The 24540-nt window shown below is 63.3% G+C and overlaps 5 protein-coding genes across 5 annotated transcripts; all 5 read right to left on the bottom strand.

Moving 5' to 3' along the window:
- Positions 1–888: 888 nt before the first annotated feature.
- LINJ_06_0720 (conserved hypothetical protein) lies at positions 889–8784 on the bottom strand (the record flags this gene model as incomplete). The annotated part of the gene is made up of 1 exon (XM_001463115.1): positions 889–8784. One exon carries the CDS (start codon positions 8782–8784, stop codon positions 889–891), a length of 7896 nt encoding a protein of 2631 aa, XP_001463152.1.
- A 1118-nt stretch (positions 8785–9902) lies between these two features.
- Positions 9903–11114, bottom strand: LINJ_06_0710 (conserved hypothetical protein; the record flags this gene model as incomplete). The annotated part of the gene is made up of 1 exon (XM_001463114.1): positions 9903–11114. One exon carries the CDS (start codon positions 11112–11114, stop codon positions 9903–9905), a length of 1212 nt encoding a protein of 403 aa, XP_001463151.1.
- A 742-nt stretch (positions 11115–11856) lies between these two features.
- LINJ_06_0700 (conserved hypothetical protein) lies at positions 11857–12588 on the bottom strand (the record flags this gene model as incomplete). Its single annotated transcript, XM_001463113.1, has 1 exon — positions 11857–12588. One exon carries the CDS (start codon positions 12586–12588, stop codon positions 11857–11859), a length of 732 nt encoding a protein of 243 aa, XP_001463150.1.
- A 1563-nt stretch (positions 12589–14151) lies between these two features.
- Positions 14152–18063, bottom strand: LINJ_06_0690 (conserved hypothetical protein; the record flags this gene model as incomplete). Its single annotated transcript, XM_001463112.2, has 1 exon — positions 14152–18063. The coding sequence occupies one exon, from the start codon at positions 18061–18063 to the stop codon at positions 14152–14154; it is 3912 nt and encodes a 1303-aa protein (XP_001463149.2).
- A 2538-nt stretch (positions 18064–20601) lies between these two features.
- On the bottom strand, positions 20602–22641 carry LINJ_06_0680 (conserved hypothetical protein; the record flags this gene model as incomplete). Its single annotated transcript, XM_001463111.1, has 1 exon — positions 20602–22641. The coding sequence occupies one exon, from the start codon at positions 22639–22641 to the stop codon at positions 20602–20604; it is 2040 nt and encodes a 679-aa protein (XP_001463148.1).
- Between the last annotated feature and the right edge of the window lie 1899 nt (positions 22642–24540).

Genomic DNA, 24540 nt, shown 5'->3' with positions numbered 1-24540 from the left:
CATACATATGCATACATATACATACATATACATACATATGCATACATATGCATACATATACATACATATACATACATATGCATACATATACATACATATACATACATATGCATACATATACATACATATACATACATATACATACATATGCATACATATACATACATATACATACATATGCATACATATACATACATATGCATACATATACATACATATGCATACATATACATACATATGCATACATATGCATACATATACATACATATACATACATATGCATACATATGCATACATATACATACATATACATACATATGCATACATATACATACATATGCATACATATACATACATATACATACATATGCATACATATACATACATATGCATACATATACATATACATACATATGCATGCATATACATACATATACATACATATATGACGGGGCATGGAGAGAGGAACACACCCACGGCTGCGCACATGTATGCATATATATGTACATAGATATGTCTTTGCGTGCGTGTGGATGCTTACAGCTGCACGTACAAGCTCTGCTGCCGATGTGTGGTGGTGGGGGTGGTGGTGGTGTGGCGAGGGAAGAGGACTTCGGGTTAGGGATCATTGAAACACACGAGATTTACGAATATATTTTATTTTCCCGTTAGAAGCGCATGCATGCACACACACACACACAGAGAAAGGAAGATGGTGACGGTGACGAGGTGGTGCCTGCGCACCCATTTCGATCCGCCTACCTACCTACCTATATATATATATATATATGCGCCTGTGTCTGTGTCTGTGCAGGCCGACTTACGAGTCGTCAAGGCGCGCGCCCGTCTCACCTGAGTGGCGTCGCTCGCTTTCTGCTGTTCGTTACCCTACGAGGCGTCGCTGCGATTGCGGTGGTTGCCGTGATGGCGGGAGCGGCCGCCGCGGTCGTGGTTGTAGGCGTGCGACGGCGACTGGCTGCCGCCTCGATGTCGCGGGTTTCGTTCGCGATTGCTGTGCCAGCCGCGAGCGTCGCGGCGCTCATTCCGCCCATCACCAGCGCGGCTGCCGTTGCCGCTCATGTTGCCACGGCCACGGTCGTTGTCTTTGCTGCCGCTGCTGCGCCCTGGAGACGCACCCACGGGTTCGGAAGCATCACCCTCTCCCGCCTGATGTTGGATCCTCTCTGAGAACGATGCCGCACCGGCAGCAGCGGCAGCGGACGAAGTCGTGGGCGCCTTGGTGGCGCTTGGCTGACGGGAGCTGTGCGACCGGTCTCCCGAGGAGCCGGGGCGACGCGGCTGAGCGTGGCGCGTCTGCACCTCCGTCACTACCTCCGCCTCGGGTGTCTGCGAGAAGGTCGGCGACGAGGGCGCTGCCGCCGACGACGCAGTCGAATTTATGCCACTCCTCTCGCTGGTGCTCGCACTGGACGAAGCCGAGCTTGCGAGCGCTGATGGTGACGGCGGTGCCGGCGTCGGGTTCGACGCGGCAGCCGCAGCAGTAGCAGCGGACAATATGTCGACGGTGCTTGTGAAGAGCGTGTGGCGGCTGCCGAGTTTCATGCCAACGGCGTCCTCCAGCTCGGACAGAATCGGGTCGAAGTCTTCACGCAGTTGAGCAATGTCGCCGCTCTGCATGACGTGCCGCAGCGCGGGGGCGTGAAAGGACGCCGCGGCGTGCGGCAAGTCGGCGTCGCCCATTTCTGCAGAACGCCGGCCCGGCTGTTCGCTTTTCTGCTGGCGAAGAAGACACTCTCGCACCTCCGCGGTGATGCTGCCACCGCCTTCGCCACGCCGCTCGTGACGGGTACGGATCTCCGCCATGCGCTCCTCGCTCTCCTCCAGCGCCGCGATCGCCGCCGGGACCTGATCGAAGATCTGCTTGCGAGCCACATCGCGAATGGCGGGCTTTGGCAGCAGCAGATGCTGTGCCATCACCACCTCCTGCTGCTGTTGTGCGTAGTACCTACTTGTGCTGTGTGGGCCGCTACCTTTCTGCTGCTGCTGCACCGCCGTGGCGTTGCCATCGGGGGCAAAGTAGAAGTCGCCCAGCAGCTTCGTGATCTCCGCCGGCGGCACACGCAGGCAGTGCAGTACGTGCTTGAAGGCTTGCCGGCGACGGTAGGCGGGCGGGATGCGCAGCAGATGGCGCAGCGCAATGCCCGGTTCGCCGCGGAAGCTCCACATGGAGGCAATCGCGTTCAGGGCGTTCGCCACGCCGGCGATGTGGTACGGCATGAAGAGGTAGTGCGCGGCGAAGAAGTCCACGAGCTTCAGCAAGTACGCCTCTTGCCAGGCGCGATCCAGCTGCTCCGACATCATGCTCATGCGGTACGCGGCCACGTAGTCGCGGCCGAAACTCACTTCCGCATGGAAGAGCGGGCAGGTGGCGATGGTGTGGCCGTGCTCGTAGCAGTGCCTACACAAGTCGTCGTGCAGGGTGCGGCTCAGCTTCGACAAAAAAGCGTTCGTGTAGGTCGGCCGCGGTGGTAGCGGGTCGATGGACGGCCGCACCGCCTCCGCGTCCAAGAGGGCCAGCAGCTGCGCATGCTTCTGCTCCACCTCAGCCTCCGGCAGTCCAGCCGCGCGCCAGAGATCGACGTAGGCGGCGTCGGGCGGCACCATTTCCACTGGAATACGCCGCAGCACTCGCACGCCGTGGTTCAGCTGGCGCGTGGCGAAGCAGCGGCGCGTCAACGTCAGCAGTTCCGTCACAAGCTCCGGGTGTGAGCGCATCATGTCCGCCGAGAGCCGCCCGCGGTTGTACTCGCTGTAGACGTACGCCGCGGCTGCACCGATGCCGTCGTGCACGCAGGCGATCCCGGCGACGTTGCGTAGCACGAGCAGCAGCCGCTCCACCTCTGTCGACGCCGCCGCCAGCTCTGGACACTCCACAAAAGCGTGATCGGGCGAGAAGCAGATAAGGCAGCACTGTCGCACCGGCACAGCTGCCGCGCGAGCCGCGACCGGGGCGTGCTGCATCAGAGACGAGCAATGCGAGCTGGTAAAGCTGTCGCTGTCGCTTGCGATCGCTGTGCCGTCAGTGGAGGAAGAAGACGCGCATGTCAGCAACACCCGCACACTTTCGTCCGAGAAGCCGTTCATGCGCAACACCGTCGCCGTCGTCGCCGTAGACACGTATTCCACCGGCGTGTGAGCGTAGAGACGGTACGTCTCACTACGTTGTCCCACCGCGGACAGCTTCGCTATCGTCTTGTTCACGGCGTACACGAGCGGGTCGTCGAAGTCGGCACGTCGGCGAGCCAGTTGCTGTCCAGCGCCGGTAGACGCGAACGCCACGGGCCGGAGAAGATCAACGTGAGCAATCAAGTACCGGTAAAAGGCATGCAGCCGCTCCGGCCCCGCCGTGGTCCAGCCGTCCACCTGCGCCTTCAGCCGCCGCCGCAGGCGCGCGTCACCCTCGATGTCGAGTACAGCCGCGGCAGTGGGTGACCGCGAAGGCTCTCCAGCAGCTCCGCTGCTGGTGCTGCCGCTGCCAGACAGGGCCAGACGTTGTACCCCCTTGAGCCACTCGTCGAGGCGCGGGCACGTGTGTGATGCATGGCGTGCGTCAAGGCACATGCAGCACGTCTGCGTCACCTGGACGAAGTTGACCTGCCTCGCTGCCGAGGTGGGGTGGCCGCTTCTACTGCTGCCGCTGGCGGTGGGTCCCTTCGACGGCGTCGTCGGTGTCGGTGTCGGCGGCTGCTCCAGCAGCGCTAGCGCCTCCGCCTCCGTGACGTTGAAGTAGTGCACCATGCGCAGGTAGGCCTCCGTCGCGCGCTGCGGCGGCGGCACGTGGCAAAGGACGAACGCGGCGCGGCGGTACTGCTGCACGCGGCTCAGAAGCAGCGACAGACGGTTTGCGTCGGACGAGTGCAGCTCGGCGAAGATCTCGCGGAAAGGCGAGGATACAAAGGCCGTGTAGGCGTCCACGACAAGCCGCGCACTCGGCTTTCCCGGCGGCAGCAGCATCGGCGGGGAAGAAGACGACGCCGCCGCAGACTCGGGCTCCGCAGCGGACGGCGCCAGTGACGTGACTGCTTGATGGATGCGTTGTGACAGTCGCTCCAGCACAGCGCGCTGCTTCTCCTCCGGGCTGAGGCTGATGGCGGTGCGCGGACGGCCCTCCCCGGCCGCCGACGCCGACGCGGCAAAGTCTCGGGTGACAATCGGGCACAGGCGCCAGTCGTGCTGGCCAAAGCAGACACGGCACGTCTGCGCGCCGAAGACAGCGTCGAAGAAGATGTCGTCCGCGTCTGGCCGCGTGAGGTCTTTCTGCGTTAGCGCCCGGTAGGCAGGCGACATATCCTGGCCACATGCCTGCGCCAGTGAGGACAGCGGAATGCCGAGGCGCCGCTGAGAAACAGGGATGAACCTCGTGTACACGTAGCCGGCTAGCACGCGCTCCTGCAGCCGACACAGTACCTCCACCAGCCGCAGCAGGCGGTCCTGATCTGCCGGCGTCGCACGCAGCTGGAAGGTGCGCCGGTACAACATCAGCAAGTAGCCGGCCACAACCGCGTCAACTGGACGCGCCTCGCAGTTAGACATGCGTCCGCGAAGCTCTTCCATGGCATCGCCGCTCGCTGCCGCGTACGCAAAGCCCCGCCAGGGCGCTGCGGGCCCGGTTTCTGCCCCGCACGCGCTGCATTGCACTCGACTGCTCCACTCGGTATTGTTCTCATGGCACCACACGCACACCCAGGCGCCGTCAACAGCCTGCTTAGACGTCAATGTCGACCCCGCTGCCGCAGCGGCGTTCGCCGCAGTGGATAGGTACTTGAGTGTCGACGAATCCAGCGACTGTGCTGAGACGGGCAGAGTCGTTGGAAGTGTCGCGAAGGCAACGCGCGATGCCGCGCCGGCGGCGCCGTCGTCTGCGACATCACGCACCCCGCGTTGCGCCAGCACGTACCGCCGTGCGGCGCGCTGCAGCTCAAGCCGGCGCGACGACTCCTCCATGGCTGCCCGAACGTCCAGCACCTGCACACCGCTTGCCGCCTCGCCTGCAACGGGGAACAGCGCCAACTCAGTCGACACGGAGACACCAGGGACTAAAGGCGCCTCTGCAGCGGCGCCGGTGGCCACTAGCAGCGACGACGATAGCGGCACGTCAAGTGCACCGTTCTCTCCTCCCTGCTCGGTGCCGTCACGCTTAAGGTGCCACCGGAGAATTTCAGCCGCGTCGCGTGGCGGATGGCACAGTGCGGCGTCGCTGCTCGTCCATCCCTCGGCGCCCTGCTGCAGTCGACGCACACTGGCCGAGAGTCGCTGGCGAGTCCTCTGTCGCCGCTGCTTGCGTTGCGCGCGCTGCCGCTCCACATGCTCTGCCGACAGCCGAAAACTCGGGATGGTGTCGGCGTCCTTCGCCGGTACGACCGCCATGCAGTTCGGGCACGCACGGTCGACGTACACGTCGACCTCCGGCAGTACGCTGGCGCACGCGGGGCAGATGAGGTCGCACAGCACGTGAATGAAAGCGTCGCGGTGCTCTGAGGTGAACAGAAAGACGTTGTCGAGCACGGCGTTGTACAGGGTGCTCAGCTCCTCCTGCAATCCGAGCCGAATCAACGCTCGTGCGGCGGGGACGAGGTGGCGATGCAGCGGCGGCTGCACGTGCACGCCAACGTCAACGAGCAGCCAGCGGAACAGCTTGCGCGCCACTTCGCGGGCCTCGTCGGTGTGATGTGACGGGTCCAAGCGATTTAGCAACCACAGCGACATCTCCACGCCGTCGATGATATGCCGCGCCGACACGCGACGTGCAACGTTCAGCGTCATCCACGGATCCGCGCCGTGACAGAGCACCTCCATCGCGTCGAGGCACAGGTCGCCCGCCTCCGGCACATCCAGCTGCGTGTACCAGTGCGGATTCTCACAATTTAGCTGCTGGAACGTGTGCCAGACGAGCTCCCAGTGCATCATCGGCAGAGACGCGTGCGCTCGGCCGGCGGCAGCGGCGGCTGTGCCACGATACCGTCGCGCCCCGGACAGCGCGGTCACCGCATCGTCCTCTTCGTCGCCACCGTAGACGGCGTGCGCAAGCACGTCGCGCGCATCACGCATCACCTTGAAGAAGACCAGGAAAGGCGCGGGGTGTGGCATGGCAGCGCGCGAGAGGCGCGGGTAGGGGTCAGCGGCCGCCACCTTCTCCCCGTGGTGGTGTGATCTTGGCGGGTTTTCCGTCGAGGCTGTGGTGGTAGTGGCAGCTCTTGAGGCTCTGTCCTTAGAGCCCTCGGCTGCCGCCTCGAGCTGGGCCTCCACCAGGCGTTGTGCCGCCACCACCTGATCGCGCAGGAGATGACAACTACGCAGGTAACGGCGCAGCACGTGCAACGCCAGCAGCGGCGAGGCCTGCGCCGCGAAGGAGACACCGCAGCGCAGCATCACTTGCGCCGCCATCGTGGCGTTGAGGCCGTAGACGATGCCGTGGCGCGAGTTGATCATGCGCAGTGCTGTCGTCTCCCACAGTGTACGCGCCCGAGCCGCCGGCGACGTTGCGGCAGCGCCGCCCTCCTGCACTCCCCCCCTCTCCACATCCGCCAGCAATGCTTGGAAGGACGAGTGACTGTAGAGCGCGCCGGCTGCACCGGTAGCCCGGAAGTCGCCTGCCGCAGGGGTTGTGTCGCCGTTGTGGTGCTCCACTGCGTAGCCGAGCTCCACCGCTCCTACCGCGCACCAGCGGACTCCGCAGCCACCGCCTGCAGCGCTGCCCGCAGGCACAACCGCCGTCACCGGTGTAGCTGACGGCTGGTCTTCGCTGCCCCCTGATGCTAGCTGCGCGCTTTCCTCATCCCCCTCGTCGCTAGGCAGCTCTTCGCCTGCGACAGTCGCGTCGGCGAAGACGGCACTTCCGATCGCACCGTTCGCAGGTGCGAGGACTGTGGCGCACGCGCGAGCGTCGAGCGCCCCATGTGGCACTGCGGTGGCGGCCACTGTCGCCGCCACGTCGCGAAGGTGCACAGCACTCGGGGAAGCGCTTAGTGGACACTGGCGCAGTGCTCCGAGGAGCGCACTTTCACCGGCTCGCGTCAAAACTGGATGCACAGACATCGGCGTTTCACATGAAGAGCTCCGCAACGTCGACGAAGGCTCTTCGCGCAGGCTCAAGAGCCGCCACAGAAGCTGCGAGTGCGGCAGCTTCGACTTCCCCGCCATCACCACCAGCTGCGACCACGCATGCGGCGTGATCCACTCAGCCGGCATGTCTGTCACGACATCGACAGCGGTGTCGAAGAGTGACTCTTGCAGCGTTGCCTCCAGTAGCAGCGCCCGCACCTGGGGAGTCTGGTAGAGCAGGCGCGCCTTCTCGTCGGTGCGCAGGCGCACCGCAACGCGGTCCAGCGCTAAGCCCGCGGCGGCAGCTGTGCTGCGATCTCGACGAGCCGTGTGTATCGTGGCGAGTAACGCCTGGCACACAAACGACGGCGCGGGAAGCCTATGCCGCAGGATCGTGTCGAGGAGGACGGCCGGCGCGGGGGCATCAGGGTGGTGAAGGAGTCGCTGCGTGATGTATGCCACGTGGCCGCGCTCGAGGTAGCGGTGCAGGAGGCGGTCAAAGGGCTCGTACTGCTGTGCGCGCAGGTGCGCTGCATCGCGATGCAGCACCGTCGGCGACGCGCGCGCAGCAGTGGCCGACGACGTCGACGTGGATGAAGACCACGCATCTGGTGAGGGAGCAGAAGAGGACGAAACGCCCCCGGTGCCGGGCGCAGGCCGCAACGACGCCGCGGGGAATACAGAGATGCGCACATTGTTAGCACAGGTGCGGGAGCGGGTGAGATAGCCGCCACGGTCACCGCTGGCAGCAGCCGCAGAAGTGTCGAAGGCGCTGTGGCGCAGCGGTGGCCGTTCTTGGAGGTGGTAGGCGCCGCCAGCGCACTCCGGCACCTCAACGCCAGAGGAGATGGCGAGGTAGTGGAGAGATGTGTGAAGGCGGTGATGCCGCATGATGGCCGCCGCAAGCACCGCACCAGAGACCCTGTCACTGCCCCCGCCACGCGTAACAGCGGCTTTAGCAGACGCGTGGCGCGGCGTCGTGGAGGGAGAACGAGAAGATGTGGCGGACGGTGCTGAGCGGCCTCGATGATGCGCCGATCCGAAGGTGGTCTGCACGGACTCGCCGTCGCCACGTTCCTCCGCGACATGGCCGCGGCTGTGTGGGGCGGCCGCTGCGTGCAACTGCGTTGAAGGCTCGTGAAAAGACGCCTCTGTGCCGGTGCCGCTACGTCCGGTGTAGGTGCTTGCGTGTCGCGCTGCGTGGCCGAGCGGCAACGCCGCGGGAAGGCCAGCGGACGCTCCAAGTATCGTCGACGCCAAGGCGAGCGTTCGCAGCCTTGCCACGCCCCGACAAGCACTCGTGTGCCAGTAGCTACCATCATCGCCGCCATCGCGGCAGAGCAGAGCGCCGTCCAGCCGCGTGATGCCCGGCAGAAAAGCCGCCGCCGTCATCGTGGTCGCGGCACGCGCCACGTGCGCGCGGACAGCGTTGTCTCCACCGTCACCGCACGGCAGCGGCGCTCCGTTTGAGCCCACTGGAGCCGTCAGCAGCGAGGAGGACGATATCTGGGCTCGCGACGGCGCTGCACACGCGCTGGCGCAGCGTCCCGAGTATGCAGCGGCTACAACAGCGGTGGGCGTGGCCATGGCAGCGTACCTACTCAAGGCGGTCGTCTCGTACGCAGAAGAACCAGCTTGCAGTGACGGCGGCGGTGTCGGGCAGCGCCAAGCCCACTGTGGGTGTCTCGACGGCGAAGACCGAAGCGTCAAGGGGGGCCGCATGAACCCGTCGGGCTTTTCCACTGCCCGGTGGTGACGCACGAGTGCGGGTGCTGGGGTTAGGAAGGGGGCGGTACCGCTAGCGCGCGCACTCTCACCGACGTGGCAAGGGGGTCGCCGGACTTCCGCTGGTGCAGGAGCAAGCTCTTTCTTGGTTGCCTCAGCCGCCGCATGCGCGTGCGGTGGTGCAGATGGAAAATAACTTGAAACAAAAAGAAACCTCCCCAAAAGCGTGCAGGTGGGTGTGGGTGTGTGTGTGTGCAGGTTGGTGGGTGCGTGCTTTCGGCGGCGATGTCGGCTCGATTTTGTGTTTCGGCACAGCTTAACGAGAGCGCCGAGAAAGATGACGACGATGGTGACGATAGTGGTGACTCTGCGCGCTCGCGTGTGTGTGGGTGTGGGTGCTGGAGGAGGGGGGGTGCGTGCCTTGTGAGCAAGGCACGCCCTGCTGCTACGGCTACTACCCCACAATGGAACGAGAGAGCGGGGAGGAGAGGGCGGAATGGCGCAAGAGCGCAACGCACAGAGGGGGAAAAAGCATACACGTCTGCAGCATCGAGCACATGAAAAGAACGATGCCGCACCTCTCCAACCCTCACGCCATCAACGTCCACCCTCGGGCCCTTGAACGGCAGGCGACAACGGAGGTGGGCTCGCGTCTGTGAAAGCGAGGAAGGGTGGCGTCCCGAGAGAAGAATGCGGCGGCCACACGATGCTCCGCACAAGCGCAGCGGTGAGCAGCCGTGCTTGCGTAGTTGCCTTCGTGCACTTCTTGCAGGCGCGAACGCTTTAGGGAGAGGCGGGGTAAGGAAGAGCACAGGTAGGACATGATGACCGTGTGCCTTCCCCGCCACCATGCGGCACAACAAGAACAGCGGACAGACAAACACGCCCGCAAGTGCGTACGCAGGCAGGCAGCCACCGACATGGGCCAGCGACCCCTTGTCGTTGCAGTACTCTTCCCCACTTGTCGTCACGGCAGCCGCTGTCGCGGCAGACGCACATATATATATATCAGTAGAAGACTATCGGCCACCTCCCCTCTGATCTGGCATGGCCCGCCAGGACTCTCCTCACACAGACACGCATACAGGCGCACGCCTCTCACAGCATCCGCGTCCTCACTGAAAGACACGTGCCGGCTTAGAATTGAACAGGACCGAGCCGCGCACAACGCCGACCAGTTCGTAGTCTTTGTACACCGTCGCTGCCGTCGTCTGTGCCGCTGAGGGGACGTCGGAGGCGCTCTGTGGTGACTGAGGTGAGAACGGTGGGCCGTCCAGTGCGGTACCCCCGACATTTTCCGCCTCGCGAGGGCGCTTGTGTGCCCCGACGCCGTTACCGCTTCTCCCCGAAGACGCCGATGCCGACGCAGCACATGCGGAACCGGCTGCAGTCGGCCCACATCCGCTCACGTCGTCCCCATCACCGGTAGCAAAGTCATCGAGGAAAAGCGAGTTGAGGGAGAGCGCGTCTGGGTGCTGCCCGAGCCACTCTGAGAACAGTATGGTTGTCTCCGGCGTCGGTGACGGTGACGCGCCATCGGCCGACTCCGCGACTCCTGCACCCCCACCACCACCACCACCATCCCCTGTCGCCAGCAACTCGCGCGGCTCTGTGACATCACGCGGTATCTGTGGCCGTACCACCTGCCGACGCAGCTTTCGCATACGCGCTGGCGTGCACTCCCGCAGTACAAGCCACGGGCGCTTGAAGCTGGACCGGCTGCCGTGCACCCGCAGCGTGTCGATGCAGAGGGTGCATCGCTTCTCGTCGAGGCGGTCCTGTTCCACGTGGCCGAGCGGCACCTCCACGACGGCGGCGCGACGGGAGGCGGAGGGCGAGTTCGGTCGCGGCCGTCGAGGGCTGGCGGGAGAAGGACAGCCTGGGGACGATGTGCGACGCGGCGCTGATGCAGCTGCACTTGTCGAGTCTGCAGCACCGCGCTGATCGCCGCTATTGTGTGAAGAATAGCAGTGTGCATCGACATCTGCGAGCTCGCCGGGATCTGCCGTGGCGCAATCTCCGCCCTCGTCGTCATCATCACCACCGGTGCTGCTACTAGAGCAACTGCTGCTGCAGCCGGAGGAAGGATACGATGACGACGGCACCAAAGACAGAGGCATGAGATCATCGCCCGTGCAGCTGGCGTCCTCTCCTACCGCGGTGCCGCTGTTGGCTGCCCCCCTCCTGCGCCGCTCACGCCGTGACGTACGTCGTCGCTCCTTGGCGTCTCGTGCGGCCCTCAGTGCCTCCTCTGTGATGACGATCTTGCCCTGCAGCTCGATGATGTCCATCACTGGCACATCTGTTTTCGCAAAGACGCGGATCATCCGTTGGGGCGGGGTGGGGTGAGGGGTGAGGAGTAAGGGGTGAGGGGTGAACACGGTGGCTCGTGTTGCCGAAGGGTTCTATTGTGCTCTCACGCTAATACTATTTTGGTAGTGCTGCTGCACTGCACGGTGCTTGTTGCCGTCACTGTAGACGTCCGCTGATGAACGACACATCGGCCACACCAGCTCACGCGCACATGCGAGCCAGTGGGGGGAGGGGTGGAGGGGAGGGAGGGGTCCAAAGAAGCAAGCACGAGGAGCGGTTGAGAGGAGATGGCGAGAGCATGCGCGCGCGAGAAGCAAAGGTTGGCGGCGGAGGAAGATAGGGTAAGAGAGGGAGATTCGCGTGCGGTGCGCATCGTCGCAGGAGAGCAAGCACGTATGGGAGTGCAGATGTGGTCGGATGCACGCACGCGCACGCACACCTAAGCGAGCGCGCGAGCGCCCTTCTCTGCCTGCGTATCGCCCATCACGTTCCGATTGAGCTACCACTGTGTGTGTGTGTGTGTGTGTGCCAGGGCACACCGGCGAAGAGTGCGGATGTGAACAGGTGGGACGTGTTACGGACGTCGAACAGAGAACAGAGCACACGCCACAACGCAAGCGCAAAACACGCGAGGAACAGCACTGACATGAGGAGCAAGACAGAGAGGGGCGCGCCCCCTCGCCCTCCTCTCTGGCTGGCCACAACGACGACGACGCGGGAGGGGATGGGGACGCGCAGCACATGCGCTTACACGGCTTATGTGTCCTTTACCCAAGGATGCGGCAACTCGCGATCTGGGTAGTGCTCACGCCAAATCTCCTTCATAATGTTGTTGCGCCCCATAATTTCGCCATGGAAGACGCCAAGGTTATACTTCCAACGGAAGGATGTGAGCATGTCGACCCAGTGCGGGTTCGTCGGGTCCGGCCGCAGATTGCGCTGCTCGATCTCCTCGACGCAGTGGTAGTACGTGTCGCGCTCCTTCTGGCACTTCCACGAGGTCCACATCTTGTCCTGCAGGCAGCGTGCCATCGTCTTCTCCACCTCCGCGCAGTGCCTCTCCGCCTCGTCTCGCACAGTGTTCTGCAGCTGCCGCGCCACCATGGGCGGCAGGCGCAGTGCCTGGATGTGGTCGATAGTCTCGAAGTCTTCGTTGTAGATCTGCTCGATGAGGTTTACGTGTGCGTTGGCGGATGCCTCCGCCCCGTTGTTGCCGCTGCTGCCACGCCCCTTCATCGATGCTGCTGGTCGGTGCCTCGCATATGGCGATTTCAGGTGCGCGTAGGCCTTGCGCTTCGCCGCATTCTCCTCTGGCGTGCTAATATCTGAGCTGAGCGAGACGTCTGGCGTGAGGCCGAGGTCGGCGTCGCTAGCATCACTCACCGCGCCATCCCACCAGTTGCTCGTGCCTTTGTTGTCGCCAGTGGTGGTCGCGGCAGCCGGCACTGCCGATGACGAGGACACCGCCTTTGAGCCCTTGGCGCCCATCTCTGTGTTGGTAGCACAGACGCCAGTCGGCCAGCAGGAAGTGAGGGAGGCTTGCGAGAATGCGCTCTTCTTGTAGATCCGCTGATGGCGGTGATGGAGGTGGTCGGGGGGGGGGGGGGTAACAGAGAGGGCGGCGGTGGCGGCAGAACGCAGGCACACACACAGACACGCGCAGAGAGAGAGAGAGGGGGGAGACTCTGTGGCTTCGCCGCTTCCGAATCGTTTTTACTCTATGGGGTAGGGGGAAGCGGCAGAGAGGGAGGATGTCAGAAGGAAGACGCGAGAGAGAGGGGGGGAGGGCGGAGATGGAGAAGACGCCGGAACGTTGTGCGAGGGGCAGGAGAGCAGCGCGTGATGCGTTCAGAATGGCGTGTGGGGAGGCACACACAGAGAGAGAGGGGATCATGTGTGCGTCTTCGCACATGCGCTGTGGTGATTTGCCATCCTCTCCAAGAGTAGTTGAGGGTTCCCTTGTCCTTTGTTCCGTTATCTACGTGAGATGGAGGGTACACACACACACAGAGACAGAGACACACACACGCACACCACAAGACAGAGACAGAGGTAGAGCGAGACGGGACGGAAAGCGACCGGACGCGACATGCCGCCTCCCTCCCCTCTTCCCTCCCTCTCACAGCTGGCGGACAGACAAAGGCAGACCTGTGCACATGAGCACGCGCACCCACAGGCAGGCCGGCGGGGAGGAAGAGAGAGGGAGAGCGCAGGTGTGCCAAAGTAACCAAAGAGAAAATGCAAACACACGCGTGCGTGCACGCCTCCACCGCGCCACCACGCGAGACCTCTGGATGGGCGCTGGTGTCGAGCGTGCACGCGCGTGCTCGTGCGGTTGGAGAGCCGCCCGCCCATCTGCGCCGACTCCATGAAGGCCCCCCTAAAAGCACCAAGACAGACACGTGCATAGCGAGAGAGATAAAGAGGTGCGCATGCGTGCGCGCCGCTCGCACCGACTGCACACGGTGTGCGCACACGTTGTGTACAGACATACAGAGACGCACAGAGGGAGAACGGAGGCTCTTTACGAAGAAAGGAAGTGGCCGGAAGACGACGGCATCAGAAAGCAGCGCAAGCAAAATCGATCAAATAAAGCGGACGGCGGGGCGCATGCACACACACACACACCGAGAGGGAGAAAGAAGCAACCGCAGAGAAAGATGGGACGGAAAAGTAAGCGCCGCAGCAGCATCGGCATCCACAAGACACACACCGTTACACCACAAGATGAAGGAAGGGATGGATATGTCGAGGGGAAGGAAAGGAAGAAAGGAAGGGGGCAGTGCACGCACTCACACATGCTTGCATGCAATCATCATTGAATTTTTGGTGCTCTCGCACCGTGAAGAGCGACGTGCGCAGGTGAGTCGATTAAGGACGGCATTACCACGATGGAGAGGAAGGGAGGGAGGGAAAACGAAGATGAGGCACTCTTTCCGCATGCACACACAAATGCATGCATGCGCGCACGCACACACACAAAATCCAGCAAGTGGGAGCGGGCGGACAAAGAAGCAACGGACTTATATCCATTTTTCGATTGCGGCGTCATCAGTGCAGTGTGGTCACCTGCATCTCTGAGGCGTGCGAGTCGGACCCCGAAGAAAAAGAGCGGCTCGATATCTCCACCGGTGAGTAATCCATGGCCTCCTCGCACTTGTTGCCGCCGTTGCTGACGGCGAGCGCTGGGGGCACCGTATCCTCCTTCGTCAGCGTTGGTGCGTCCCTGTACTTTGCGGTGGGTGATTCGGCATTACTCCGTGCAGCGCTACTGGGTGTCGCCGCCAGCATCACCTCCTCAGCAGATGTTGCGGAGACCGAGGACGGTCCCAGTCCGTCGCCGTCGGTGGAGAACACCGCTCGGTGCTCCACCACCATCTCCAAGTCGGCGGGAAGTGCGGCGCGGTCGTCCTCAGAGTCGTCGCCATCCTTGGCCGCGCCACCCCCGCCTCTTCCTTCATCAGAGGCCCAAAGGTGTTTATCGTCGCTGTCACAACCGTGCAGCCTAGCTGCGGAGCCGCCGAATATCGTAACCAGCTGCGCCTCCGTGTACAACTGGAGGCAGGCGCTATCCGCCAACGACGTGATAACCGTGGCGTTGGAGACATCAGGCGAGGCTCGGAAGCCCGCGAGACGTGGCTCATCAGCGTCATCTGCGTTGCTGTCACACGGCTGCGGCACGCGCTCTGGCTCCGGGAAGCCATCTTTGGCGTCGTTGAATTTTACGGCATCCTCCGTCCTGTCCGCGTGCTGCTGCGGTGACGGCTGTTGTGGAGAAGCGGCCTCTAGCGCGGTCTGCAGACCGTTGTCGCGGCTGCCACCGTCGATGTGCACGACGTCCATCCCTGGCCCCTCGCTCTCCTCTGTATCGCCAATACCGATGGCGTACTCAACGACGGACTCGGACTTCTCAGCATCCGACGGCTCTCTGTCGGCGGCCGCGGCTGTCCGTTTCGCTGTCGGCTTGCGCGCACCGGTGGGCGACGGAGGCACGAGGGAGCCCGATGCCGAGGTCCGCCGCGGCGCTCCTTTCCCGGAGCCAGGCTTGGCAGCGCCGCCAGGAGAGCGACGCGCAGTCGCAGCCATCGTTGCAGAAGCGGGCCGCGCGCCGATACTTTTTTTTGGAGTCGAGCTGCGGCGAGCCAGCGACGAGCGACGACTGGTGTCACCAGGCGGCCCTGTTGTGGTGGCGGCGGTGCTGCGTGGGTCAGAACGGACGGCATTAGCCGCCGCCGATCTACCGCTCGGCACCCACGGCTTTGGGTTCGTCGTGAGCGGCACCACCGATGACGCAGACGTTGCCTCAGCACCAGCAGCAGCGCCGGCGCCCCTGGTGGCCTTGGCAGCCGGAGTGTGGCTTTCCATCCCGCCATGTTCCGCGGAATCGCTGAAGGCGGCAGAGGCCTCCTTTGAACGCAGCTTCGAACTGTCACCGCCTGCGCCACGGGAGGAGTGCCGCCGCCTGCAAGGAGCAGTGTCGCTCTCCGGCCGCTGCGACTGCTGCGGTACCTCCGACGAACCCCGCGACGACGCCCTCACGCGGACGTCGCGCCGGTACGACGAGGCAACCGTGGAGAAGGAGCTCATGCTCCCAGAGGGCGAGGTGGGCAGCACCGCGGTATTGCCACCACCGCCACCAGCAGCAGCAGCATCTGACGCGAGCGGAAGGGTCTCGACGTATGCCTGAGTCAACCGTACTCCCCTTGCAGCTACATGGCCATCAGCGGCGTCGGGTTTGCGCGTGCTTGTTTTGCTCGCGGTCGAGGAGGATACAAAGGCCGCTTCAGTGCCGTGGTTGTCGACCAACGCGACAGTGTTCGAGGCGACACTCGGCAGCGGCGGCATCGCCATAGCATCTGCTGCAGAGGTGGACGACGGCGAAGGGTTCGCCTTACCGGTCGCTGCTGCCGCCATCTCAAGCGCCGCCTGTGGCGGCGGATTCAGGTCGAGCAGGAAGTCGCTGCGGGCGTGGGGTCGCTTCCGCAGCCGCCTTCCCTTTCTGCTGCCGCCGCTGTTGTTCTTGCCATGGCTGGCGGCCTTCTTTCCGGTCGCAGCGGGCGTGTGACTAAGCTGCTGCTCCTCTGGCAGCGCCCTCCTGGTCAGCGGTGATGCGTCCGTCCACGACGACGGAGCGGAGCCGGAGTTGAAGGACTCTGAAAAGGGCTTCAACGATGATAGTGCTGCTGCATCGTCGAAGGAGCGCGAGTAACGTGACTCGGGAGAGGCAACGTTGCACTTCTCTACTCTTCTCGACTTCCTTGCTGCGCTACCGCTGCCGGTGAGCGTGGTGGTGGTGCTCTGGTGGCTTGCGTTCGCCGCCGCCGCCGCCGCGGTATCGGTGAAGCCCCTGCCAAGGGCAAAGTGGTTGGCCGGCGTCGATGCAGCTGCGGAGGACCGCTCGAGGAAGAAGTTGCGGGCGCTCGGCGGGACTGAGAAGAAGTCCTCAGACGCAGGCGCGTCCTCGATACCGGAGCAGAGGCTTGCTTGCCGCCTCAGGTACAGCTGCTGCGCATTCGGTGTGCTGCACGGCCCCGCGGCGCTACGCGGGGTCTGCAGCGGGGAGCGTGGGGGCAACAGCGACGCGTCCTGCACGCTGGACAGCACCGTCCCGCCTTGGCTGTGGGTGACTGCCAGCGGGTGCGCAGAGCCCGTGGTGGCCGCCGCAGGAGAAGAGAGTGATCGGGCATGAGTGGAGGGCGTGTAGGCGCTGCGGCATGTGTAGAGCTGTCGCCCCATCGAAGAGGCTCCGCCGGCTGTGCTCGCCGGGTAGCCGCCAGAGAGGAGGCGCACGTCTGCCTCTGCAGCCGCACCTGCTGGGGTGGCGGGAGTCAGGTGGCCAGCTGCGGACGAGATCACGTCGGTGTAGCTGCAGCAGCTTTGGAAGCAGTCCGACCCGACGATGGAGCCCTGTCGAGTGAGCGGCGTGCTTCCGCCGCCGAAGCTCCTCGTCGCCAGCACCTGCCGGTTCGCGCGCACGTTCGTGAGGGTCGTGTTGGAGTGTTGGCCAGGGGAGACGGGCTGCGGCTTCTGTTGAAGCTGCTGCCTCTGGCTTCCTTTCGGCGCGGCGGGGGTGAGGGATGTCGGGGCCGCGCTCAGTGGAAGCGACGAAGACGGAGGCATCGGGCGGTGCTCCGCGCATGTCGCGCTGCTGTTATAGTAGCTGTAGCCGTGTGGTTGCTGGCTCATCATGCTGCCGCGGCTAATGATGGAGGCGCTGCGAGGGAAGCCAGCAATACTGCTCGAGCTCTTGCGTAGCTCCCTCGGCGTGGCAAACGCCGAGCTCGCGGTCTCCATCACGGACGTGTCATCGTCCGTGAAAATCATCGGGTTCGCATGCGGCCGCGCGATGCCGGAGTGTGCGACTTGGTCGCGCGGTTTGCTTTCCTTGCCGCAGGACACGGTGGAGGCGAAACTCTGCAGATCGGGTGAGTTGACCGCTGAAAGCGGGCTCGCGCCGACGCCGGTGTACTTGTCAGTCCCTAGCCTCATCCCTGCGTCGTGGCCTGGAGGGAAGTAGGTGTCGTAGAGGGGTCCCGCTTGCGCCGAACTTGGACATGCGCCACCGTTGTTCATCAGCGGGGCCAGGTTACCGCCGGCGGAGCTGATGGCGGTGGCGACGCTGCTCGTCTTTGTCTCCATGTCACGCAACGGTGCTTTCGCCGAGAGAAGGCCGATGTTCCTGGTAAAGTCGCTGCTGGCGTTGCTGCTTCGGGCGTCAACGCTGGTGGGGAGAACCAAGGCGCTGCCGCTGAGCGGCCGCTCCGGGACGCCGGCCTCTGGATTGCCGGCGCCACCGTTTCGGTCGGTGACGCGCACGTAAGTGCCCGAGCTCCCGCCCGGCGCAGCGTTCGCAGCCGGTGACTTTGGCAAGCTGGCATGGTTCTGGTTGGCGTCCTTACCAGCCGCGCTTCCCCGGTCGTGGTGCGCGCGCTTCGCCGTGGCACGTGAGCAGACGCCGCCCATCTTTTCGCCTTATCCCTCACTACTACCGATGCTGAAGGGAGCCGCAGTCCAGGAGAAAGCCACGACACTGAAGATGGCAACAGCGGTTGAGCTGGCAGTGATAAGACCGGGGGCGGAGTGGGGGGGGGGGGATGGGCGGAGACTGCCCAACGCGTGCTGCTTCGCCTCTGTCGTCGGTTCCTCTTCTCCCGTCTTGGGATGTGGTAAGAGTCGACAGCGAAACGCACTAGAATGGAAGAGAAAGGCGCAGCGCGGGGAGCGCACAGGCAACGACGCCGACAACGTAATGCGCTGATAAAGCGGCCGCGATGCGTGCGGCGCTGTGGATGATGGAAAACAGCACCGACGGCAGTGATGATGATAGCACTGGTGATGGCGACGCTTCTACAGGCGACGATGGGCGGTCGGTGTGCGCGGTCTGTGAGTGCGGAGCAGCGGTGGTAGTGGCGGCAGTGAGGCACCTACAGGCACGGCCACGGAAAGTGAAGGAGACAAAGAGGCGAGAAGGTAATCGATATATGGCGTGCGCGCTCTCCCTCTGTGCACGCGTCAGCGTTCACGTGTGTTTGTGTGTGTGTGTGTGTGTGTGTGTTGTGTGTTAGGTGGTGAGCACACGCTAGATTTGCCACGTCGCACCTTCTCGCACTTGCCCCGTCTCGGCAAGTGCGCTGTGGTACGCGTACGGAAGAAGGCGGAAAGAAGCACGTTCTCCTCCTCCGGTGGCGGGTGTTGGTGGTTGTGGTGGGTGTGATGCGTGAAAAGAGACGCACACCTGCGCAGGAAGTGAGGAAAGACAGGTAAGAGAACACAACAAGAAGGAGTTGTGGAAGCCGGTGGTGATGGACGCTCAGGCGAGGGGAAGGCGAGGCGAAACAGAGGGATAGACAGATAGATATAAAAGGGGAGACGAGACAGATAAAGAGAGAGAGAGATGCGTGCGCTGGCTTGTATGGGCTGGGGCGGGGAGTGCCGCGTGTGCTTGCTGCTTCGTATAATTCCTGTGATGAGCGTCCCCGTTTCGTTCCTGTATATATATATATATGTCCACCCTGCACCCGCGTGCTGCCGTATATATATATATATATTTGGTTGGGTGTGGGGGAAGGTGTGTGCCAAGCACCTCAGGAATTCCTGCACCAGCGAGGGTGTGTCAAACGTTTTCGATAACAAGAAGCAGATTTTGGTAATGCGCTCGCGTGGGTGTGTCGTCAGGGATGGAGAAGAGGCACCGAAGGGGCGCAAGAGGTGTTAAGAGGGGTGGGGTAGGGTGGCGTGGGGTGGCCCCTCACAGCAGGGCTATCGAAGCATACGTACGCCTCTACGCGCCGACCAACCATGCGCGTTCTGCATCCGCACGGCGCCACAGAAAGGAGGGCGAGGTGCAGCTTCAATGGCAGCAATGCCGCCGCACGCAGCAGGCGAGGCAGGCGCATAGAGAACACGCGCATCGAGGTCGGAGATCAGCGACGGAGATGCGAAGAAACGAAACGAGAACGCGAGAGAAAGAGAGAGATGGACTCCTCCCCCTCCACTCATACACGCACACCAAGAAGGCGTTGCATACAGCACAAGCATGTACATGGCCTACCACAACGTCGCGAGCTCCAAAACATCCACTCGTCATCCGTCCATCGGCGCAGCTGCAAAGGCGGTGAGTAGAAGGGGGAGCTGCACGAGGTGGGGGAGGGGGCTTGCTGCATGCAGGCCCGCCATCGCAGCACGACGGGAAAGAGAGTTTCTAAGAGACCAAACATACAAATTCAGAGACGACGCACACAAGCGGTGGCGGTGGCGGCGGCGGTATTGGGGAAGCGAAGCAGAAGAAACACAGGAACATCGGTACAGGCACGCGCACACCCACACACAACGACAGAGGAGGGCCGGAGGGCCGGAGGAAGGTGCTGCGCCCCACCCCCCTCTCCACACCCTCCTCTCTTGCTCCCTCATGCGAATTCAACAACCGAAGCAACAAGAGAATGGCAACAGCACATGGAAGTAAGGAAACGAAGCGAGACGCGAGCAAAACAGGCAGAGAGCAGAGAGACGCAGACAGCTGCACAGTGATAGAGGCCCGGCGAAGCACGCTCACATGTGCCCTGGCAAGGCGAGAGGCCTGCTCTACGCTTGCCACTAGACTTTCGCTCCCTCTTCGACCCGCCCCAGCGTCGATGGCGCCGCTCCCACACGGCTGCATGGTGCCGTAGGAGAGCGAGGCGGCTGCGCTTCCTATCAGCTGCGACACATCTACACTCTCCCGCAGTCCTTTCTCTGCTTCCAGCTACATGGGCGTGATGGTGCCCATCTGCGCCACGATCTTGGCCAAATTCTAAAGCTTTTCCCCCTCTACGGCGACGGCGGCGGCAGCGGCTGCAACGCAGGGTCCTTGTGCACCATTCACGTGGCCACTGCCGCAGGCTACTTCAGCTCGTTCTGTGGCGGTGTTAGGCGCCGCAGCTTCCCCATGGGGCTCCCGCTGACGGAGATTCGGGTGCGTGGCCGCCGCCTTTTCGGGCGTGAGTGTTGTCGGCGTCCGCGTCGTCAAGGATACTGGAATATGGGTGAGCTGCCTTCATCGCAGCCTACCGGCAGCAGCACGGCCGCGTTTGTCGGCACCTCATCCGTTGTCGACGGTTCGTAGGTGGTGACACTGTCCTCACGGGGCTCGAGCGTGTTGCAGTACTGTTGCTCGTGCACGCCCGGCTCCTGCACCGCGCCGTACGAGACATCCGCACTCGGGGCGTCGACGCCATCGTCGTCGTACCTCGCCGTCTGGTTTACCGCAGCTTGTGCTGGCATGCCTGCGCGATTAGACGTGTGCTGCTCCGAGGACTGCTCTGCAGCGTGGAGAGCGGCGGGAAAGCGCTGCTGCTGCTGCGCTCGAGGTGCTGGCATGGCCAACTTTGGTTTCTGGCTGCCGCGCGAGTACGAAGAGCCAGCGGTTGTCGACGGTGGCGCGGAAGCACCAGCAGACACCCCTGCTGCCGACGCAGCGAGGGAGGGCACGGGATCGCTTAGGTTCGGCGTCGGCAGTCGTGACGCGAGTGGCACCGACATCGATGGCGCCACAAAGCGCTGCGGCGCGGAAACGGGCGCCCCATTCGCCCGGCCGTTGCCCGTTATCATCGCCGCCGCGCCGTTGTGGGCGCCGGCGAGGCGCAGCGTGTGCGCTTCGATAAGTCTAGTGGTGGATGCCTCGATGGTGGCAAGCGTTGAAGCGTCGAACAAAAGCCGTGGCGGCGCACCGCCGGCAGCCCCCATGACGTACGCCGTAGGCGGGGGCATGTACGTCGTTGATATGCGGTGCTTGTGAGGGGCAGCGCCCGGGTTCGGGTTCGTGTAGCCCCGACGATACGGAATGGGAGAGAGAAAGCCGCGCCGCCACTGTCCAGACACAGGCCGCAGAGGCGGCTGCGAGTGTGGCGTGCACAGGCCAACCGGGCTCTCGCGGTAGAGAAACCGGTTCAGGTGCTGTCGCGACGCCACCGTCTCGCGGCCGGTGTCAGCGCCGTGGTGAAGTGCCTCCATGCGTTCAGACGGCTTGCCGACCGGTATCAACGCTTTTTTATTGATGGGTGTCACTGAAGTCGAGGCCGTCGACGGTGTCGGCGACGGCGGCGCCGCTGCAGCAGCGCGATATTCGTCCCTAGGAAGGGCGAGAGGCGGGGGTGGAGCAGCAGCTGCGGGAGAGGCGACGTACTGAGAAGCCCGCAGGCTACCGCCGTTGTGCGTCGATGGCTGCAGCAGGTTGCGCTGAGACGGCCGTCGTGACGGCCGCACGGAAACGGACGAAGAGCTCGCGATGCTCGGCTTCCGCGAAAGGCGGCGCGGCGCGGGAGCGGGTGCGTTCAACGACGTTGCAGCGCTCGCGCTCTGACCGTTGGCAACGTCCGGCAGCGAGCGTGGTGACTCGCGCTTCGGTATCGGCTGCGGGACACTTTCCATGGCGACCGGCGTTGTTGCCTCCGCGTCGTTCAACGTCGCTGTCACTGCCGCTGGCGGGACGGGCGCGGGCTCCGGTTGCTGCTGCGTCGATGGCGGTAAGGAGCACGGCTGCGAGAGCTCCACCTCCCACTCATCTGCCGCCGCCTTCTCCTCACTGTCGGTGCTCTCCGCCTCAAAGTCGAACTGGCTGCCAACCTTTGGCACCTCCCGCTCGGGCTTCTGCTGCTCTGATGGCGTCCAGGTGCGGCTTGTGAACGAGTGCGGCACCACACCGACGCTCTTGGAGGCGTCGTCGGCCTCTGCTGGAGCATTATCGCTCTGCTTCGGCTTCACCGACATCTCTGTCGTCGTCTGCGTCGAGTCATCAGGTGCACCAACGGCAGCTGCCGCATCGTCTGCCTGCTGCTCCGCTACCGCTTCCTCCGGCAGTCGCGCCGGCGATCTGGGGCTCCCCTCACCCCTCCTGTGGGAGGCGCTCGCTGTCGCGGAAGGGCGCACCGATTCGCTCACGAGCGCCTCATCCAGCTCGGAGGTGCCGGCGTACTGCACCGCCTCGTGCCCCGCGTCCTCTGCGGAGGCCCCGGGCAGCCCCTCGTGTTTCCTCTTATCCTTGGTCTTTGTGCACTTGCAGCCCATTCCCCTCTTCTGCGAGTCGTTTCGGTGACTGGGCGTGGTGTGTAGCACCGCCGTGTGTTGCTGTATCCGCACGAGAGAGAGGCGGGGGATGGGGGAGGGTGAGGGGAACAGAGGTGTGGCAGGCGACACACGTGGCACAATAGCGAGTCGATGAGGATTTGGGCTACGGAAAACGGGGCAGAGCGAAAAACCTCGCGTGTATGCGTATATATATATATATATATATATAGATGTAGATACAACTGGAGCGCGCGCGTCGCCTTCGTGGCGGTGATGGCGTTGATGTTGATGTGACTCGTGTCTCGTGAGCGACCTTCCTTGCTCGCGTGCGTGTCGGTGTGCTGGCGCGCAGCGGCGAGGGGAGGCCCACGAAGAGGGTCGTGAGCGAGGCAGAGGAAGTAAGGAAGACGACGGGGCGAGAATGGGTACTTGGTAAAGAGATCACGTGTTGGTGCCTACGTCTTGAGAGACGACAGAGAAGCGGGTGAGGGAGGGAGGAGGGGGGGTTGCGCAAGGAAAGCGTCTACGGTACGTCCGCGCTGATGTGTGGAAGCTCGTCGTGGATGGTGCCCACAAGCAAAGGAAGAGTAAAGCGACGCGCTGTTTAACGGAGGCGGCACTACGCGGCGGTAAGGTGGTAGAGCAGGAGAGGGAGGGAGGGGGATGCGAGACGCTGTATGCATAGCCGTGAGCCTGAGAGCGGCTTTGCGTTTTCGCATGTCCGTCTATGCGACAGTTGTGCTCGGTTGATCGGTGCACGTGTGGGGCGGAACAGCGATGAGGCGGCAATGATGCAGGTGGACCGCGCCACGTGCATTCCAAGCCGCCATCATGGGGAGGAGAGTCCCTTCGTTCCACGCTTCCATTTCTTTGCCACACAACACGAGCTCGAACGTCACGCCATGCCGCTCCGCCCACCGCGCACCACCACAGACCCCTGCCACAGGTGCCCCATCCGCCTGGTGCCAAGCAGCCCTGGGGGCACGCGCGCACGGCAGCAATGCGCCGACCCAGTCGTCTCAGCACCGCCTCTGCCTCGAGCCCAGCCCACATGCCCGCTGAGCAGGTCGCCTCACAGCCGCTCCCCCATTGTGCCGGTCGCCACCCCTGGTGCATCCCCCTCGGCGTGGCGCTCAGGCTGCCCCCCACCAGTGGTCAGTGTGAGGGCCGTGCGGGGTGCGTTCGAGCCACGCTGGCACTTCGCCCATCACATAGACGGTGTGCAGGCGTGTGCACGGTCGCAGGTCGCCCCGACGCAACGCCATCCAGGCCCTCACCGCCGACATCAGCAGCGATGCATCGCGCGGACCTCCGCCTACGTCACAGACACCTGACCCTGTCACACACCAGAGGCGAGTTCGGCATTCGGCAGGCATAGGAGGGGAGGGGAGGGGGGCTGCTTTGGCTTCTCCCCAGGCAGAGAGAGTGGGGTTGTACTGGAGCCTGAGACAGCACGCACTGAGAGGCATGTGTGCGTGTGCACGTGTGTCGAGCAGGCGAGAAGGCCCGTTTCAGCACAGGTAGAGTGTGACGTGAGAACGGCAGGGACAAACACACGCACACGCACACGCTGAATGCCAAATATGCATTCGCCGTCGGCACGGGCCCGCAGAGAGAACGTGAGAGAGAGAGAGAGAGAGACACCTCACTGCGTGTAGCTAAAGTGGGCACGAGGCTCGCACGCATGGAGCTGTGTGCGAGAGGGGAGGAGGAAGGGAGGGAGGAGGCCAGAGATGTCAGTCAGGGTCGTCAGCGTCACCATCGAAGCCCCCCGCTCATCTTCAGCTGTCGTCGCTTTGATACTCATCCCGTTCGCCACTCCTCGTGTGCGGTTGTTTTCGCGGCCCTGCGCTCACCCTCCCCAACCACCACCCCGCTCGCTCTCCCTCCCTCCGTCTT

The sequence above is a fragment of the Leishmania infantum genome, chromosome 6, assembly GCF_000002875.2.
Source record: "Leishmania infantum JPCM5 genome chromosome 6".
Taxonomy (NCBI): domain Eukaryota; phylum Euglenozoa; class Kinetoplastea; order Trypanosomatida; family Trypanosomatidae; genus Leishmania; species Leishmania infantum.
This window is presented reverse-complemented; position numbering and strand designations above follow the sequence as displayed.